The 18,711-nt window shown below is 39.0% G+C and overlaps 1 protein-coding gene across 1 annotated transcript in view; it reads right to left on the bottom strand.

Moving 5' to 3' along the window:
* Nucleotides 1–8,859: 8,859 nt before the first annotated feature.
* ISM1 (isthmin 1) overlaps nucleotides 8,860–18,711 on the bottom strand; it is a 46,457-nt gene continuing 36,605 nt past the window's right edge. Inside the window, exons 3-6 of the mRNA XM_075864533.1 lie at nucleotides 17,141–17,405; nucleotides 15,866–16,009; nucleotides 12,641–12,730; nucleotides 8,860–11,913 (exon numbers count right to left, since the gene is read on the bottom strand). Of these exons, the coding sequence (XP_075720648.1) occupies nucleotides 11,396–11,913; nucleotides 12,641–12,730; nucleotides 15,866–16,009; nucleotides 17,141–17,405 (1,017 nt within the window). The 3' untranslated portion in view covers nucleotides 8,860–11,395. The remainder of the gene's footprint in view (nucleotides 11,914–12,640; nucleotides 12,731–15,865; nucleotides 16,010–17,140; nucleotides 17,406–18,711) is intronic.

Here is an 18,711-nt window from a genome sequence, read left to right as displayed (position 1 = left end):
TGCTTACTGCAGCTTTGTTGTGTAGACTAGAACAGGACCAGCAGAGTCATCTCACTATCATTAGAGTGCAGGTGATTTAATGACAGGGGACAGTTCTATTGTACTGCTGGAGGCCTAAGTACATCAGGAAACATAAATTTAGTCAAATTTATTATGAAGAAAGCAAAAAAAGTGGTGCAAATATTGAGTGCATTTCTTTACCTGTTCATAGCAGGCATATTGATTTTCTGACTATTAGACAATCCCAAATGCGCAAAATCTGTTAAGAGGTGTATGCCTTTTAATAAATTTGGCGCAAATCACTCCAACTAACTTCTTTACTTAGACTGGCAAAAGATACTCCAGTCTAGTGAATGCGGGCCATTGGGCCACAGGTGTCCAGGATCAGTGAGACAGTCCCGGATTCCAGGAATGATCCTTCCTAGGATATGCAACTCAGTTTGTAAATTCAACTTTTTTTAAGTGTCATTTACTTGCATTCTACACAATCTATTCATTTTAATACAGGGCAGATTAGGAGGAGAGTTGAATTACTGCAGTCTTTTACTTCCTCCCTGTTGCAGTCAACAGCAGAAGTGTATAGATAGGTTAAGAGATATAGTTAAAATGACTAACTTACCAAAACATGGAATTACAAGCGGTCTGTGTGTCTATAGAGCTAATAAAGTCCTGTGATTACAGCAGTCTTGGCACCGATTCATGCAGAGAATAAATGTACTTTTAGGGTATGTGCACACAATGAGAGGCATTTACGCGTGAAAAGACAGACTGTTTTCAAGAGAAAACAGCTGCCTCGTTTCACACGTAAATGCTCCTCCTCGCATTATGCGAGGCATCTGAGACGCTCGTAAATCTTGACCTGTGCTTCATTGAGTTCAATGAAGAACAGCTCAAATTACGTGGCAAAGAAGTGCCCTGCACTTCTTTGCCGAGGCAGTCCATTTACGCGTCGTCGTTTGACAGCTGTCAAACGACGACGCGTAAATTACAGGTCGTCTGCATAATACGTCGGCAAACCCATTCAAATTAATGGGCAGATGTTTGCCGACGTATTGCAGCCCTATTTTCAGACGTAAAACGAGCCATAATACGCCTCGTTTACGTCTGAAAATAGGTCGTGTGAACCCAGCCTTAGGGGAGAAGTATCAAGTGTAATGTGAGTTAGCAAGCTTGTAGAAACAGTGACCAGTGTCAGTGTCACTGGGCGGTAGCTGCACTGTATTATGGCTGACAATGATAACAACTTTCTATTTGTGTTGCAGACCTCTCCTTGTTCACTTACGGCTGAACTATAAAGCGTGCCTCCACTTTCAGTGAAAAACAATTATAGTGCAGGAGTGTGCACTATATTCATTTTTCCAAATTACATGTATTACCATGTTTGCTTCTAGCTGCAGCACGCTCTGTGTAAAGTCCGTGCTCCTGGTCATAACTATTTATCTGGAGACAGAGCACCCTGCTTGTCTCCATGGCTCCCGTATGCAGAATGGCCGCCAGCGCTGTAGGATTCTATAGTGCTGGTGACCGTTCTGCTTACGAGAGCCATGGAGGCGAGCAGGACGCTCTGTCTCCGACTGAAGAGTTATGAGCAGCCGGGAGCACAGACTTTACACAGTCCATGCTGCTGCTAGAAGCAATAACGGTAATACAAGTGATTTGGAAAAACAATTATAGTGCACACTGTGAAGGATGGTCTATTTGCTTATATTCTCTGTATTAACTTACATTATGAATTATCAAGCAGGATGCCGAATTACTAAGATATGTATTCTCCATTATTTTAATGACCTTTCCTCTTCACAGTTCTGCTCAAGTCTCAAAGAAATGTGTTATCTTTATGTGCTCATTCTGTGGCCTTCATGCATCCATGGCTAGCGAGATGGCTGAACGCCAAGACATAAAATGCAGCTATTTTTCATGCATCCATGGCTAGCGGGTTACCTGAACGCCCAGACATAAAATGCAACTATTTGTCGTTATTGCAACAAACTCCCTCATGGGAAAGAACAGTTAACACCACTCCATTGTATGCTTTTCTCCAGGTGTTACCTGATGTCAGCATTTTAATGAAGAATTATAATTATGTATTTGAAATATTCTTATGGTATGCTATTGGCTGAATAATAATTATTGTCACATTGCCTCTGATTGGTCTACCTCAAGCCTACCCTCCTTTTGAATGATATTATTGTAATTGAGTTTGGCAATAAACCCCCAGAGGAATATTTTGAGCATACCAGCAGCATCTGTGTTTTATTTCTCCTCTCTCGATATATATCGGTATGAAATCTCCTGATTAGGATGATGAATAAAGTTCCTGGCGTGAGTGTCTGTTGGAACACTTGTCTAAATTTCAGTCTAATATATATTTTGAGCCATTGACTTCCACGACAACACTCCTGGACTATAAGCGTTTTTCACTGAAAGTGGAGGTACGCTTTAAAGCATACATCTAGTGAAAAAAGAAAACTTCAGTTTTTTAATTTTCATGTGCATTATCTATCTATGTGAATGAATTTTCCTTCAAAGTGCCCTTGTCTCATGACAAAGGCACTGTAATGTAAAAAGATGGAAAAAAAGGCAACATAAGTTTTGCTTTTTTTTTATTAACCCCTATCCGCACGAGTAAGTAACTGTACGTCGTTGCAGAAGGTTACTTCCCGCACGAGGACATACAGTTACTGAGTTTTTTTTCCAGTGCACACTGTCGGCAACAGTGTGCACCGGGAGCCGGGAGGTCAGCTGTCGCCGACAGCTGACACTCCACTCTTGCCGGCCAGCGGTCCTTTGCCGCTGATTTCGGTGAATTAACCCCTTAAATTCGGCGATCGGTTGCAATCGCCGAATTTTAGGGGTTTCTAGCATATCGGCAGACCCCAGTCCGAAATCGCGGAGTTTGCTGATAGTTAGTATGGCAAACGGAAGCCAAACAATGGCTTCCATGTCTGCCATGGACGGAAGCCCATCAGGACCAACCTTCGGCTCATCGCCGCTGATTTAGGCAATTAACCCGTTACATGCGGGGCTCGATTGCGATCTCCGCATGTAGGGGGTTTGTAGCACATCAGCAGCCCCCATGCAATTGGGGGCTGCTGATGCTTGTGATGGCATCCGCAGGCCAGGCAACGGCCTCCGGGTCTGCCATGTATGGAAGCCTATGAGGACCAGCCTCTTGCTGGCCCTCCTAGACTTACTGTCAGAGTGACTGTGACGTCACACTGACAGTTAGAATACGTTACACTACCTAGGTAGTGTAATGTATTCTAGCAGTGATCAGAGCTGTAGGTCAAAAAAATAAAGTGTAAAAAGTAAAAAAAAAGTTAATAAAAATGTTTTATAAAAGTGTAAAAATAAAAGTTTTGGTTTTCCTATAATAAGTCATTTATTATAGGGAAAAAATTTAAAACGTTAAAAAAAGTACACATATTTGGTATCACCGTGTTCGTAACGACTCAAACTATGAATCTATGATGTTAATTTTTCCGCACGGTGAACGCCGCAAACAAAATAAACGGAAAACTATGTCAGCATCGCTATTTTTTGGTCACCACCCCTCCCTAGATATAGAATAAAAGGTGATCACAAAGTTGCATTTACCCCAACTTAGTACCAATAAAAACTACAACCCGTCCCACACAAAAAAAGACCTCCCACAGCTTTTTTGACTAAAAAATAAAAAAGTTACGGCTCAGAATAGGGTGTCTCAAAAAAAAATATATTTTATAGAAACTTAATTTTATTGTGCAAACGCTGCAAAACTTAAAAAAACAATACACATATGGTATCGGCGTAATCCTACCGACCGCCATAATAAAGTAAAACGTCATTTATTGCGCACGGTGAACGCTGTAAGAAATAAAGAATTTAAAGCGCCAAAATCGCTGTTTTTTGGTCACCTTAGCTCTAAAGAAGATCCTGTGGGGTCAAAATGCTCACTATACCCCTAGAAAAATTCCTTGAGGGGTGTAGTTTCCAAAATAGGGTCACTTTTGGGGAGTTTCTACTGTTTTGGTCCCTTAGGGCGTTGCAATCCCGACATGGCACTGAAAACCAATCCAGCAAAATCTGCGCTCCAAAATCCAAAAGGCGCTCCTTCCCTCCTGAGCCCTGCTGTGGGTCCAAACATCAGTTTATGACCACATATGGGGTATTGCCATAATCAGGAGAAATTGCTTTACAAATGTTGGGGTGCTTTTTCTCCTTTATTCCTTGTAAAAATGAAAAAATTCTATGTTTCCACAGAAAAATAGGTGATTTTCATCTTCACAGACTAATTCCACAAAAATCTGTGGGGTCAAAATGCTAACTATACCCCTAGAAAAATGACTTGAGGGGTGTAGTTTCCAAAATGGGGTCACTTTTGGGGGGTTTCGACTGTTTAGGTACCACAAGACCTCTTCAAACCTGACATGATGCCTAAAATATATTCCTAAAAAAAAGGATGCCCAAAAATCCACTCGGTTCTCCTTTGCTTCTGAGGCCAGTGTTTCAGTCCATTAGGACACTAGGGCCACATGTTGGATATTTCTAAAATCTGCAGAATCTGGGCAATAAATATTGAGTTGTGTTTCTCTAGTAAAACCTTCTGTGTTACAGATTTTTTTTTATTACAATGAATTTCGGCAAAAAAAATGAAATTTGTAAATTTCACCTCTACTTTGCCTTAATTCCTGTGAAACGCCTAAAGGGTTAAAATACTTTCTGAATGTGGTTTTGAATACCTTGAGGGGTGCAGTTTTCAAAATGGGGTGATTTATGGGGACTTTCTAATATAGAAGGCCCTCAAAGCTACTTCAGAACTGAACTGGAGCATGAAAAAATGGCCTATTTAAATTTTCTTGAAAATATGAGAAATTGCTGCTAAAGTTCTAAGCCTTGTAACGTCCTAGAAAAATAAAAGTACGTGAAAAAAAATTATGCAAACATAAAGTAGACATATGGGGGATGTTAACTAATAACTATTTTGTGTGGTATTACTATCTGTTTTACAAGCAAATACATTTAAATTTAGAAAAATGCACATTTTTGAAAATGTGAAGTTTTCACAAATAAATATTGAATTTATCGACCACATTTTTTCACTAACATAAAGTACAATATGTCACGAGAAAACAATCTCAGAATCGCTTGGATAGGTAAAAGCATTCCGGAGTTATTACCACATAAAGTGACACATGTCAGATTTGAAAAAATCATCTGTGTCCACAAGGCGAAAACAGGCTGCGTCCTAAAGGAGTTAAAACATATCTTTAAAAAAAATGGTTAAAAAATTTATAAAAAAGGAGCATTTTGGAATCTGATGCAAACTTGCACTGAGATGAGTGGGACTTGTCACTCAATGGATTACTTTTTATTTTTTTCCTCACAAAATAGGTTTTAAAAAAGCTAACGCTTAAAATGCTAGTATGAACAAGGCCTTACATAATAGGAACAAAATTTAGTGCTCAGAGGTGCGGAAAGAAAGATTTATGGATGAAGTCATGTTCGCTGCTAGTAAACTAAAAAAAATAAAATGTTTCTTTCCAGTATTTCCGTACTTGCAGTCAGTTTATGTTCTTTGCAAATACATTTCTTAGAGAGTAGGAGATCTGTCAATCATCAAAGTATTTCCAGAGTTTGTTTCCAAATAGCCTGAGTTGCTCTTTTACAAATGCAAAGATCCATCACCAGACCCCGAGAGTGTGGCGGTCATTAAAATAGTTTTACTTGTGTTACCAGTGTAGTCATACAGGAGTCAGTGAAATACAAGAGCACTCTGTGACATGGAATCATGTTCTACTGGCATATTTTATGGCCCTACCTGTGTGCTTTATTATTCCTTTGCTGCATAAAAATGGGTTCTGAAATATGAATGGATAAATGAGAATGACTGGCTGAACGTCTGAAGCCAGAAAGGTAGAAAAAATAAACATGAAGTATAAAATCAGTCATTTCCACTTGAAACAGAAACTTTGCTTTCACATTGCCAAAAAAAATAGAGTATGTTATTTTTTAGTAACTGAAATCAACTTTTTTTTTTCCTGCATAAATACCTTTACTGTGAATAAGGGTGTGATTGTCATGTTAACGTAACTGTGAATAAGTTATATATACAATTGTCTATTTACAGTAATAGGACAGCAAAATACACACAAAAAAAGTAAATTATCTGCAGGAAAAGCCATTTATGATCCAAACCTGCAAAGTGGGATTTCACGTAAATATAAAATTCCTCATGTGATACTAAATGACATGAGATCAAATGGCTACACAAGATCCACTAGAGCCCTCCCTACACATAGGATTGTAGTGTTATCTTCGGTATTTGCTTTCCAGATTATAAACTAAATATTGATATTCAATCATTAGGGAAGGATAAATGGCACCAGCAATGTATGGCAGCCGATCCACTCTCCCATCATTCATATGCACATTTGGCCAAAGGGAACTTTTCCATCATACACATTCATGGCATATTGATAGATGTTTCATCATGGGTCGTCTGAACCGCAGCATTTCTATCCCGTGTATAGGAGGCCTAATAGAAAATGACCATGCTTGCGCCACCAATCCTACGCTTTGAACAGAGGATCAGTGGGGGTCATGGCAGACAGAATTATGGCAAATCCTGCAGATATGCGGTATGTAAACCCCTTTAATTGCAGATTAAATATCATTTGGCTGACAGATATCCCATGTGTATGGCCAGGGTTATCCCCCTCTGGTCTCTCTCTTCGAACTACTTTCTCACCTTGTATGATAATCCTCATTTCAGAGAATTCCCTATTTTCCTATCTCAAGCACACACTAATTTTGGAGGAAATCCACATTAACACAGGGCTCGCCTACAAACTCCATGAAAATGTTACCCTTGGCAGATTCAAATCAACGAACTCACCACAGTGGCTCAGTTTTATATTTTTCTTCATATAACATACAGTAACACAAGATTTAGGTGAGTGGGGGGGGGGGGGTGATATTGGTTCCTAATCTTTTTCAATCACTGATCAGACATTTAACAATATAGATAAAGTACTCCATGCACACAAGTATATTATACTACGGGTCACGTCTAAACTAGAAAAATTAAGAATATGTCCAGACATAGCAGAATTTTTCCTCTGATAATCCGCTGCAAAATCCATATTACTTGGAGATTTTGTAGCAGATTTGCTCCTTTGCACTGCAAAGTCTGACAGTCCGCTGCTTTTACGTGACAGAACAAGCATGCTCTAATTTCCATGTGGACTTTTTTATTTGCCACAATTGAATGGGGTTTTGAAGAACCTATCCACATGCATTGTACACGATACCTGAACGTACACCTAAAAGAATATGAAGGGTCAGTGGTTAGCAAGTTGCAGCCCTGGATATAGGTTTCTGATCTAACCAAATGAACATTTGCATGCCGTATGTAATGTTCTTCCAGTCTTTGTGTGGATTTCCTCCGGGTACTCGGATTACTTCAGTCAAGAAACTGAAACCCCGAAATATACTGGTAGGTTAGCAGAGGTGTCCTTGGCCCCGATGCAAAATCTGTTACAGGGCCCGCCATCTAGGATCTGCAATTTATAATATCTGTGGCAAATTGTCTTTAGGGTCTCGGTGTAACAGCTACCTCTGCACCACCTATAGCTGAGCTCTTGTAGGTTATTTGGCCTGTCTAAGATGCTGAGATAGGGAAATTTGAGCCCCACTAAGGTCAGGAACTGGTGTGATTACAATATATGTACAGCGCTGCAGAAGAAGTATATTTTATGTGTCCCCAAACATTACTAGAATAATACCAGCTACAATTTGTGTACAAAAAGCAGAGTGAGAAACTTTTACAATACCCTTTATTTCTTAATGCGTACCAGCACACGATTATTTAAATTAGAAACCAGACCGTTCAGTTCATTTCAAGATTATATAGGATATAACCCCTATAAATATCATACTCTTGAAATTTATAGAACTACCATGGTTAAAATCTGTGGCAAAAGTAAACGACATGAGGCAGACTTTTCCATTGAAAATGTGAATGGGGTTTTGTAAACCATGAATGAGCCTGCATTTAAGTGAGGGTCCTGTCCTGTGAGATTAGGAAAACCTTTTCCTTCTTTAAGGAAATTTTTCACAATCTCACAGAACAGGCTCAGATCCAGTGGTTTACTTTAAATGCTCAGATTTGTAAATCTACATAAAGAGCAAATAATATTGCCATCACATACTGCAATTTATGGTGTTTTCCAAACCCAGATTCCTATCTGAAGGCATGTCTTCTGGACTTCAGATTACTACCCAGGTCAACTTGTTCTGAGTTGAAGAACCAATAGTACAACTCTGGTGCTCCATGTGTAAGTCTCTGTTTAACTCTGCGTTGTGACTTTTGTTTATAACAGAAACCATGATGCAGTGCCGGATCAATCTTACATATTATACCACTGGCACCCAACGGTCCTAATTGACTTCTAATGGGGTCCGTTGGGTTCTGTTATCGTATCAGTCAAATCTAACCAAATCTGAAACAGAACCTGTTTTAAGTCAATAAGGTCTGTTAGGCGCTGGTAGTATCCATCATACGACGGATAGGGCACTGCGTCGCAGTTGACATTATAAACGGAAGCCATAATGCAGATTTGGACAGAGGATTATTCAATGAGTACCAGAGCTGTACGTTTGGTACTTCATACTGCTAACCAGGTCAGCTTAGTCTGAGTTAAAAAGGTCTACAGAGCCTTAGACCTTGACTCAAAGTTAAGCCATTTACTATAAAATGTATTTTTGAAGAGGTTCCTATTTTTTTTTTTAATTATTATTATAATAAAGAAAACCATTTGGAGAAGTTAAATCAAACAAAAAAACTATAGGAAGGAAAAAAAAAAAACAACTCTTTGGGTGAATTTATTTAGCATTGCCTTCTTAATGGACATCAAAAATAACAGATGACCAGCTTCAAACTTTGTGGTTATCTCCCACATTTGTGATCACATTCCAACAGAGGAAAATAAAAACAAAGCAAAAACAAAAAAAAACACAATACAATAGACATGCACAATGCATGATATAACTACAACGTAATAAATACTTTACAAAAATATTGTAGTATTTGTAAACAGCAATAACATGAACCCCACACGCTCTTCAAATAATTTTTTCTTTTAAACGCCATTTGGTTGATACCTGCCCAAAAATAAAAAATAAATGTGAGGCCTAAACACCATATTAACATAGAACAAGACAAAACACTGTCTTTTTGAGAAAGTGCCACTTTTCTTAACATTTTTAGTCCCTGAAAAAAAAGGTCACATGTAATGAGCTACCCTGAATTCCTCCAATTGTGTATAAATAACCATGGTGTCCATTTGGGGGGAAAAAGGTAGCATGCTATAGGTTACCCATTAGAATAAGAAGGATTCTCATTAAAAAAAAAACACCAAAAAGTTTTTAAAAGCCCCATCTTTAAAGCCCTAAGGTATGGATAATAACTTTTTATCCCAATCAGATCCAAAGAAAAGGAAGCTCCATTGAAAACCACTAAATCTGTAATACAAGTCACTTTAAATATAAGAGCTATGAACGCTAGTCATAAATATATTGAAAGATAGTTTGACAGACAAGAAAGAGGATTTTTACCACACACAGCAGTCTTCCAGTCCAATAATCCATTTGGAAAGATATTGAAGTCGGACTCTCCTTTGTTTACAGCAATCACTCAAGTACTTTTTTACTTTAAAATATATATCTTACAAAACGTAGTCGTAATTTGATTGGTCACTATAAAATACACCACTGTTTTTATAATAACTCTCCACCATTTTGTTTTCGATAACATAATAAGTGAGAGCTTTAATATATGTGACAATGTTATTAATAGCTTGTTAATATAAGACAACTTGAGTTCCTGATTTAGGATGACATGATGGATGAAATGTGGTGAGCAAAGTCTATCGGCCTGACCCCAACAGAAGCCTCATCACTTTTACATGGAAGTCTGTAAACTATTAAAGGGGTGGTCTGATTTAGAAAACCCATTTTCAAATGCCCAATTGTGAGTTAACAGATGGTTCTCATCTATTAACCAAAGCAGAGAGCATTGCTCACTCGGGAGGACCTAACAGGTCCATCCCATTCATTTCAATGGGAACTGTAAATATCATCACCCCAATCCCATTCAGGTCAGGCAATTTTACATATATTAATAGAGGAAGAGGGTGAGTGTTTGTCAGATCCTCCATAACGGCTTAGGCCTCATTCACATTAAGTTTTTTGGCCTAGGTTTAACATACACCAGTAAAAGCTGGCGACATATACGTTAAAACCTAGGCTGTGATGGATGCTTAACAGTGGTATCTATCTCCCATAGGCTATAATTGCATCAGTTAAGCATATACATCATGAGCTTTTTACAACATATACGTTAAATTTATGCCATAATATACTATGGGTGATGGATGCCACCGATAGACTATTAGAGCATCTGTTTAACATATATATCATGAGCATTTCATGACGTATATGTTAAACAGATAGAGTGGCATCAGTCACCCATGTTAAAAAGACATTTACTGCACGTTTACATGTTTTTACAGGATTTCGTTGTATGGAGTAGCGCAGTTCAATATAATTTGTCAATATACCACAAAAAATATAATATGGAATATTAAGCAAATGCGGAGGCCAAAAGCTTCCATCGAGCTAATGTTAACCTACGGATACATTTAGCGTGTACGTCATTAGTTTTCATGGCGTACATGGTAAATCTAGGGAAAAACCGTAATGTAAATGGAGCTTTACTTGGGAGTAATAATAAAAATAAAAATAAAATTCCTATCCTTTGTAATTTTGCGTTACGAATGGAAGGACGGTGGAATATTCAATTGCCTATATTAGACAGTCATATCCGTGCAAAAATATTATGATTGTAAGGGCATCTTTAGAGTACGTTTATATAAAAATGTGCAGGGGCAAAGAGGCTTTATGGGCCATATACATGAACTGCCCATGTAGTCCTTAAAGCTAGGGCAACATACAATAAATCACACTCAGTTGTACTGCAACTGGAAGACTATCTGGCTATTGCGCAGCATCACAAGCGGTCTATGCAGTAGCAGGCAACGGCAGGTCATGTGTTGCAATAATAATAACACTCCAAAAGCGGTTACTGTCTTCTACACAGAGCTCCAGCTTCAACATGGTCTGTATAAGCAAAATTTCATAATGTAAATAATTCACAGGATCCAGATAAAAAATTGCTATCGGACAAATTTTTATAGAGATTCCTAGGGGTAATCTAGATAGAGATATGTATCCGCATTGGTTACAAACAAGGTAGACTTTTGCATCAGTCTTGTACACCTCACAGTACACAAGACACATGCACTAAAATGGTAACTCCATCTTGCTATAAATATCTAGCCATCAGGGCAAGTGTCTAGAATTCTTGAGCTTCTTGGAACTGTTTCACATAGTCTTCTTCTGAGGGGTTCTCCGTACATTTTTGTCCATTGTTTGGAGGTCGCACCTCATTATACCGACTCCAGTCACCTTTGCACATGATCCATGGTAATATGTCTACTTTGTAATGTAGTTCTGCAGAAAACTCTATGCTGATCAGATTTGGGGTCCCTGCACCTTTACCCCGGGTGATTAGTTGCATGCTATCATCAAAACAACAGTGCTGGGCAGCCAGAGTTGTGCTCTCCAAAGAAAGCATTGACCGTATGCAGTATCTTGCTGTTGGCTTGTAAATCTCAAGTTTCTCCTTTGGACCACTTGCGTCCTTCCAACGAAATTCTTTCCGTTTAATACGGTCATATATGTCAGCGGTGCTGTAGGCTACTTCTGTAGGGTAAGAGCAAGGACAGCTTGGAAGATCGTTGGCTACTTTATGCATGTACTTTTTGAGGAATTCGCTTTTGCAGTTCATCCAACGTTCACAACTGTCAGTATCTAGGAACAAAGAGGAAGAAGCATTACAGTTGTTAGCTAGACCTGTAGTAAACACAAAATGGTTAATTGTCAGACATATCCTACTAGTATGGTTGCTATGGGCGTAAGCACCAGCAAATTGCAAAGCAAGTAGCCAGTGGCCGTGAGCTTACCATGATTTTTGTATACTTCAAAAACTTTATATACATTGCTATGGTGTCTTGTAGGTTGGAGAAGATACTGGCACTAGATCGACCTACGTGCCATCACCCTAATGCAATGCTATTCTGGAACCCTCTAATTACAGGGTTCTGAAACTTTTTACTGGCATCTGTTATACTAGTCTTTAGTTAATAGAGTACAATTAGTAAACAATCTTATATTTTAACGTGTAAAAGCGTGCAAAGCACACATTTTGCCTCTTTAAAGGGTTGGTCCGGTTTAGAAAATTTATTTTCAAATACCCTATAAAGAATTCAGGATCCAAAGAGCACCTCTCGCTCTGGAGGGCTCGACAGGTACCTGCATTACATGAACAGCCTTTTGATTTTAATGGGCACTGTGTAATGCTATGTTTCCCCTGTGGAGGCGCTGCAGGGTAATTGAACACTTGCTAAAAAGTTCACTCACAAATTACTGGGGGTCCCCTGCTTGTGGGACACCTTGTGGTTAGCTTAACATCATGGACCCAGCCAATAAAAAGCTAGTCCAAAGCAGATAACTCCTTTAAGAACATTTTACCACTTACCAACGCCAAACAACTTTGTAGCATTAAATTCTTCATTCCCTGCAAGGAGACTCACTTCTGTTGCGGCTGTTCTAAATGTGTCTTCAATTCCTGCAGAAAAGAAGAAGTAAAGCCAGTTAATAAATAGCAGCTACAACCTTTCTTGTATAACGTGCACATACAAATCTGTTTTGCACACAAGTATTTGCAGGTGGTTTAAACAGATCAAAGCAGGTGGCAAAGCATGGCTTTCATTGAGTAAGGGGCACAAGGTTATTCAGAACAAACACTAATAAGTTACTTCGATTTTAAATACCCCTTACTGTACAAGCTAGACTTCATTCTTAAAGCCATCGCTGGCACCTGCATCCCAGGCATTGAACCTTCGAATTCAAGTCAGGTGAAATAAAAAGCCGAAGGCTAACAAATGGCAGCAAACAATAGCATTTATCAAGACATCATTTTGTGGCTGGAACTAGACAGATTTGTGCCATGGCAAAGAGAGAGGAAAAGATGATCCAGCGCTGATGGTAATTAAAAGGGAAGAGCAATTCCCATGTTTATTGAAGATATCATTAAAATTGAGAAGGAGACGCAGTCTCTAGGCAGGAGTAGTCAGGGTATGTACCCGAGCCTACGCGTTTCGAACGCAGACTGCGTTCTTAGTCATGGCATGCCGTCGCGGGGATCCGAGCGAGACTTCTGGAGACGCAGAACCGGTGAGCTGGAGGTTTCCTCCCTTTCTCTATACAGATTTGTGCCATCCACTGGGCAGTGGCAGGTGTTTAAGCGTACCAATGTAACATCCATTGTGCAGATGCACTGGGTTGAGTCCTGGCACAGCTTTTTTGAATTGGATGAAATAGTTGCACCCAAAGGAATCTTCGTAAATCTCTTTCAATTGGGACAGTTGCACTTTCTACTAAAAAATAAATGGGAAAGGAGAGGCACCTATCAGCTATAAATCCCCCGGAGAAGCATCGTGTGAAAAACGTGTTGGGGTTTCTCTCCCAGCCTTGAATTGTTTGGTCTGTACCACTATTACGACTCCCACGTAAGTGATCACCCATATAAGAAGATGTGCACGTCACTTGGGCAACACTAAACTTTTCTAAAGAAACAAGTAACTGCCTAATTATATTAAATTGTTTTGTTTTTTTTTTACATTTTATACAACCGATGTGGGAACCAATGTTGTCCAGCTTTGTCATAACCCAAGACTTCTGAATATGGAAAATAATTTTTCAAATATATTGCGGCATAACTAGGCAGATTTTCTATTCAGGACTTGTTGTGCAAAGCCCCTGTGCGATCTTCAATGGTGACCATATTGGTAGTCACCAATCTTTCTTCAAGAAGATTTAAAGACTTCATACAAGGACAACTCAAGTTCTTTGATTTTATTAAATGTAACAGTTTAAACTTATAACTATAACACCTTTAACTAGGGGAGTTGATGCCAAGCCATACCCTATTATGTAAACCAGGCGGAAGATGGCAGATGAGCTACTAGTGTAGTGAACTGAAACTGGTGAGATTTCCGGTCATGGTAATGTTATTTTTGTGAATAAGCCATTGACAAAGAAACACAAACCAAATTTTGCGTTTGTAATTGGTGGTATAAAGTACAGCGCTGCTTAACTGTACCCAGACATGTTCAGTCATTCGCCAAAGACAGCAATATGTGTATATATAAAAAAAAAAAAATCAATGTTAACCCTGCATCCTGTGAACCATAAAATCTTACTTACTGTAAATGTATTGTGCTGGAAATGGCAGCTTTGTAAAAGCTTCAGAGGCTCAAAGACCACACAGAACTTTAATTACAAACACCTCATTGGTTATGAAACGCTACACTTTTCTTACCAACTTTAGGAAACGCCCTTAACTGCCAAAAAATGACTTATTTGAAAGGAATTAAGTGGTACTGGACTTTAAGTGAAGAAATAAAATAAAATTTTTATACCAAATCCTCCATTACGCCTGCACTGCTGCTGTGTAAAATCTGATCACCAGGTGCCACCTGTGCTGTGAATGTTACGAGCGCAAAATGGCAGAATAATGCTGTGGACCCTATGAAATGCGGCAGGAACTTATAACTTTGGGAAGGATTTTTCTACTTTTCTCAGCTTGGATTCATTTTCATTTTTCAGACCAAAATACAGCTGTGGGCAGCCCTAGTAACTACACAGATCCATATTTAGGGGGGGCATAACTCATACCAAATAAATAATTGGCTTATTATACTTCATTGGTAGTTTTATAGTGGCATCCTTCCAGGAGACTAGGGCTTGAAGCAAAATATCAAGCCCTAGAATTTAGGAGCCCATAAACTGCATGTACATTTTCCAGGTGTTCTGAGTAACCTGGATCACTAACCAAGTAACCATTCTCTTTAAAAAAAAACATACTAGCCACACAAACAATAAGGTCTAATGCACATGAGTATTACGCATGCGGTGGAATCCATGAGAAAAAAAAAAATAATAATAATTTTTTAAAAAGTGTGTATTGCAGAAAGAAAAAACAGAACCAAGATCCAGCGCTGGGTGTGCGTTAAAAAGGAACTCCTGTTCCAATTTTATTGGTATAACAAAGATAAAAATGATAGAACTATATGGAGTAGTTCTGTGGCAGAGTACAGGAATGAATGTTAGGTGAAGGATAGCAGTAAGCCCTGTTCAAATGTGCCTACGCGTTTCTGACACGTCTGTGTCCTTATTCATGGCATGCATGCCATGAATAAGGACAGACGTGTCAGAAACGCGTAGGCACATTTGAACAGGGCTTACTGCTATCCTTCACCTAACATTCATTCCTGTACTCTGCCACAGAACTACTCCATATAGTTCTATCATTTTTATCTTTGTTATACCAATAAAATTGGAACAGGAGTTCCTTTTTAACGCACACCCAGCGCTGGATCTTGGTTCTGTTTTTTCTTCCTGTTGTGTACCGCTGGCCGCGCGGGAATCCGGGCGCTGTCTGCACTCAGACACAACCAAACGGTGAGCTGGAGGTCTACCTCCCCCCTCTTCCCCATTCATTAATTTTGTGTATGTGTATTGCAGAGGTGTTCTCACGTAATAGAAATATTCGGAGGAAGAATATGGGTCATTGTGCTTACAGGTCTGTGATACATACCCATAAGTACACCTAATTTTTAAAGAAGTGGCAATGATATTTTGTGGTGGTGAAAAAATGCATTACATTAAGATATTAAGGTCTGAAAATTTTTTCACATACCGGGACAATTTGGCATATCACACGTCCTCGACTCTGTGGCTGTGCAGGCGTATCCGCAAGACCTGGTACGTTTCTGGTTTCCACTGCCGCATGTAACGCTGCACACAGACCAAGTGCTCCAGTCTCCTTCTCCATCCGCATAATCTATGGAGAAACAGCAACAAGCACTTAATTATTTGTTTTTATAATCGTCATATCATCTGTACAATTCCGTGTTTTCAGTTTTCTTTTATTCTAAAGATACAAGAAATGCAGTCATTTATTTATTTTCTAACCATTATCTCCTAAACATCTGCCAATATCTGGAAAGCAAACTAAAAACTTGTAATCAAATCACTGATTGGACTGGCAGCCAATACATAACCTTTATAATAACGTATAGATAAAATAGTGATTATATTTGAATGCAATGAAGCCGGTCAGTACAGAACATGACTTGTCACATACAAATGGGATGTTCTAAATTCTAAAACCATCAGGGACATTTATGGCATATCCACAGGATATGCCATAAATGTCAGATAGATGTGGGTCCCATATTATCTCTAGAATGGGGTCCGCTAAACCCCGTCCTATCTTTCTCTGTTCCTGCTGCGACTTGTAATTTCCGACCATGTAAGTAGAAAACAGCGTAGCTCATTAAGCTATGCTGTTTACGTAACTCCCATAGAAATTAATGTCAGTTACATAAACAGCGTGGCTCAGCGAGCTACGCTGTTTTCTACTAACATGGTCGGAAATTACAAGTCGTAGCGGGAACAGAGAAAGATAGGACATGGTTTAGCGGGCCCCGTTCTAGAGATAGGTGTGGGTCCCAGAGGTGGGACCCGCATCTATCTGCCATTTATGGCATATCCTTTATGGCATCAAGGGAAAACCCTTTGATGCCAGTAAAAAATAAAATAAAAATCCATATTATACATATTGTGAGTTCCGTCAAGGTTCCCCGTGGTTAGTCCTATTTTCATGTGGCGGCCAATCATGTGACTATTGTGACATGAAGTGATTTGCTGCTGTGGTCATGTGAAGTGACATCTCTATGAAAGCGACACTATATTACAAGTTTTACTGGATAAAAGAAAAGTTGTGTGGCTGGCCGCAACTTTTCCTGGCGATTGCAGCTGATTGAGGTTTCAGGAGCCGAACCTGCGGCGATCAACTCAATAAGTGTTTTAAAAAGTAGCCCACCTTTTCAATCTTCTGAAATATACAATGAACTGTATTTTACCGACCCCCTCATCTGTGCATAGGATGAGCTGTGTAACGTGAACTTACCATACTCTGGCTGTTCCTTCAGATCAAGTGTACGGTGACTGGGAACTTGTCTGTTCCACCCACTCAGAGGGTTTAAGAAGTTGCTATCCTCAGTGGTGCTGTCATATTTGTAATCCTGGCCTCCATAATTTATCCGGGGTAGTGTTGATGACCTCTGCCACCAACTCCTCCAGTCAGGTGATGGAACTGGCCAGCTGGGCTTGTTGTCCTTTGGCATTTCATTTTCCGGATCTGTGTCTGTTCCGTCAACTACTTCAATTGTAACCTGAGACAGTACAAAGTAATAAGGGAAAAAGTAAGGTCTATTTGATGCATAAGAGTGATCACTTCTAATCTATCTTTTTGGCCATATATTATATTACTATGCAACAAACTTTACAGCAAGGTTATTGACACTCCAGTATACAGTCATCCAGAGGACTTCTGTTTCAACATGTATACACATACTAGAATGAATGCCAAAACACTACTGGTCCATGCTGTATTTAAAAAAAAAACATCTAGAGAGAAAGTAAGAAACCCCAGGCAATATGTGGTAGTGTGGGAAGCACTCGACCCAATATTGTACTTTGAATGTCTTTAAATAGATTCTCCACCAAAATATCAAAATCAATTGCTGGCCAAGGTCACATCTGGTTTAACACATACCATGAAAGGAGATCATGTGTTCAAAGTCAATAAGAAAAAGTTCAACAACAATGTGAAAGATCGATATCAAAATGTTTGGTTGCAATTATTGTTCAACAAGTTATTAAATTAAACCATCTTTTTGGATTATACAGGTAATGAAAACCAGCATTCTGTAAGGAGCACTTGTGCGCTCTCATGACATGTCTGTTTTTGTAAATACTTGTATTGCATGAAATAACAAATCTGTTGAAAAAACTCTGCGTTGTCATTCCTCGGTTATTATTCCTGGAAATGTATGAATAAATTGACAACTGGGAGTTACCATGTTTTTAAATCAAGAATTCAATACCTTATATATTTACTCAGGTTTCCTAATATTACGTATTTTTTTACTCCTTAGAAACTATCCAGTTTTACCAATACAAGGGACTCCTGGAAGGGGGGAAATCAATTTTTATATCACCGCACACTGTGGTTAATGGGCAGCAGGTAAATAGATCACATAAGAGGGTTAAGAATACTTTTCAAAAATAAACCCAAAGGTGTTCTATAGTTTCCAATTTTACTTATATATGTCCAATGTTATGATTATGGGTGGAAAGCTATAAGTAAATTAGAAGTTAAAGCGGATCGGTCAGAGATTTATGCTGCCCTGTCTGAGGCGTGCTGTCACTTAATAGATAATGTTAAAGAGGCTCTGTCACCACATTATAAGTGCCCTATCTCCTACATAAGGAGATGGGCGCTATAATGTAGGTGACAGCAGTGCTTTTTATTTAAAAAAAAACGATCTGTTTTCACCACTTTATTAGCGATTTTAGATTTATGCTAATGAGTTGCTTAATGCCCAAGTGGGCGTGTTTTTACTTTCGACCAAGTGGGCGTTGTACAGGGGAGTGTATGACGCTGGCCAATCAGCATCATGTACTCCTCTCCATTCA

Source organism: Rhinoderma darwinii, chromosome 4 (genome assembly GCF_050947455.1).
Source record: "Rhinoderma darwinii isolate aRhiDar2 chromosome 4, aRhiDar2.hap1, whole genome shotgun sequence".
Lineage (NCBI taxonomy): Eukaryota > Metazoa > Chordata > Amphibia > Anura > Rhinodermatidae > Rhinoderma > Rhinoderma darwinii.
The sequence above is the reverse complement of the archived record's forward strand: the minus strand, read 5'-3'. Positions and strand labels throughout refer to the sequence as shown.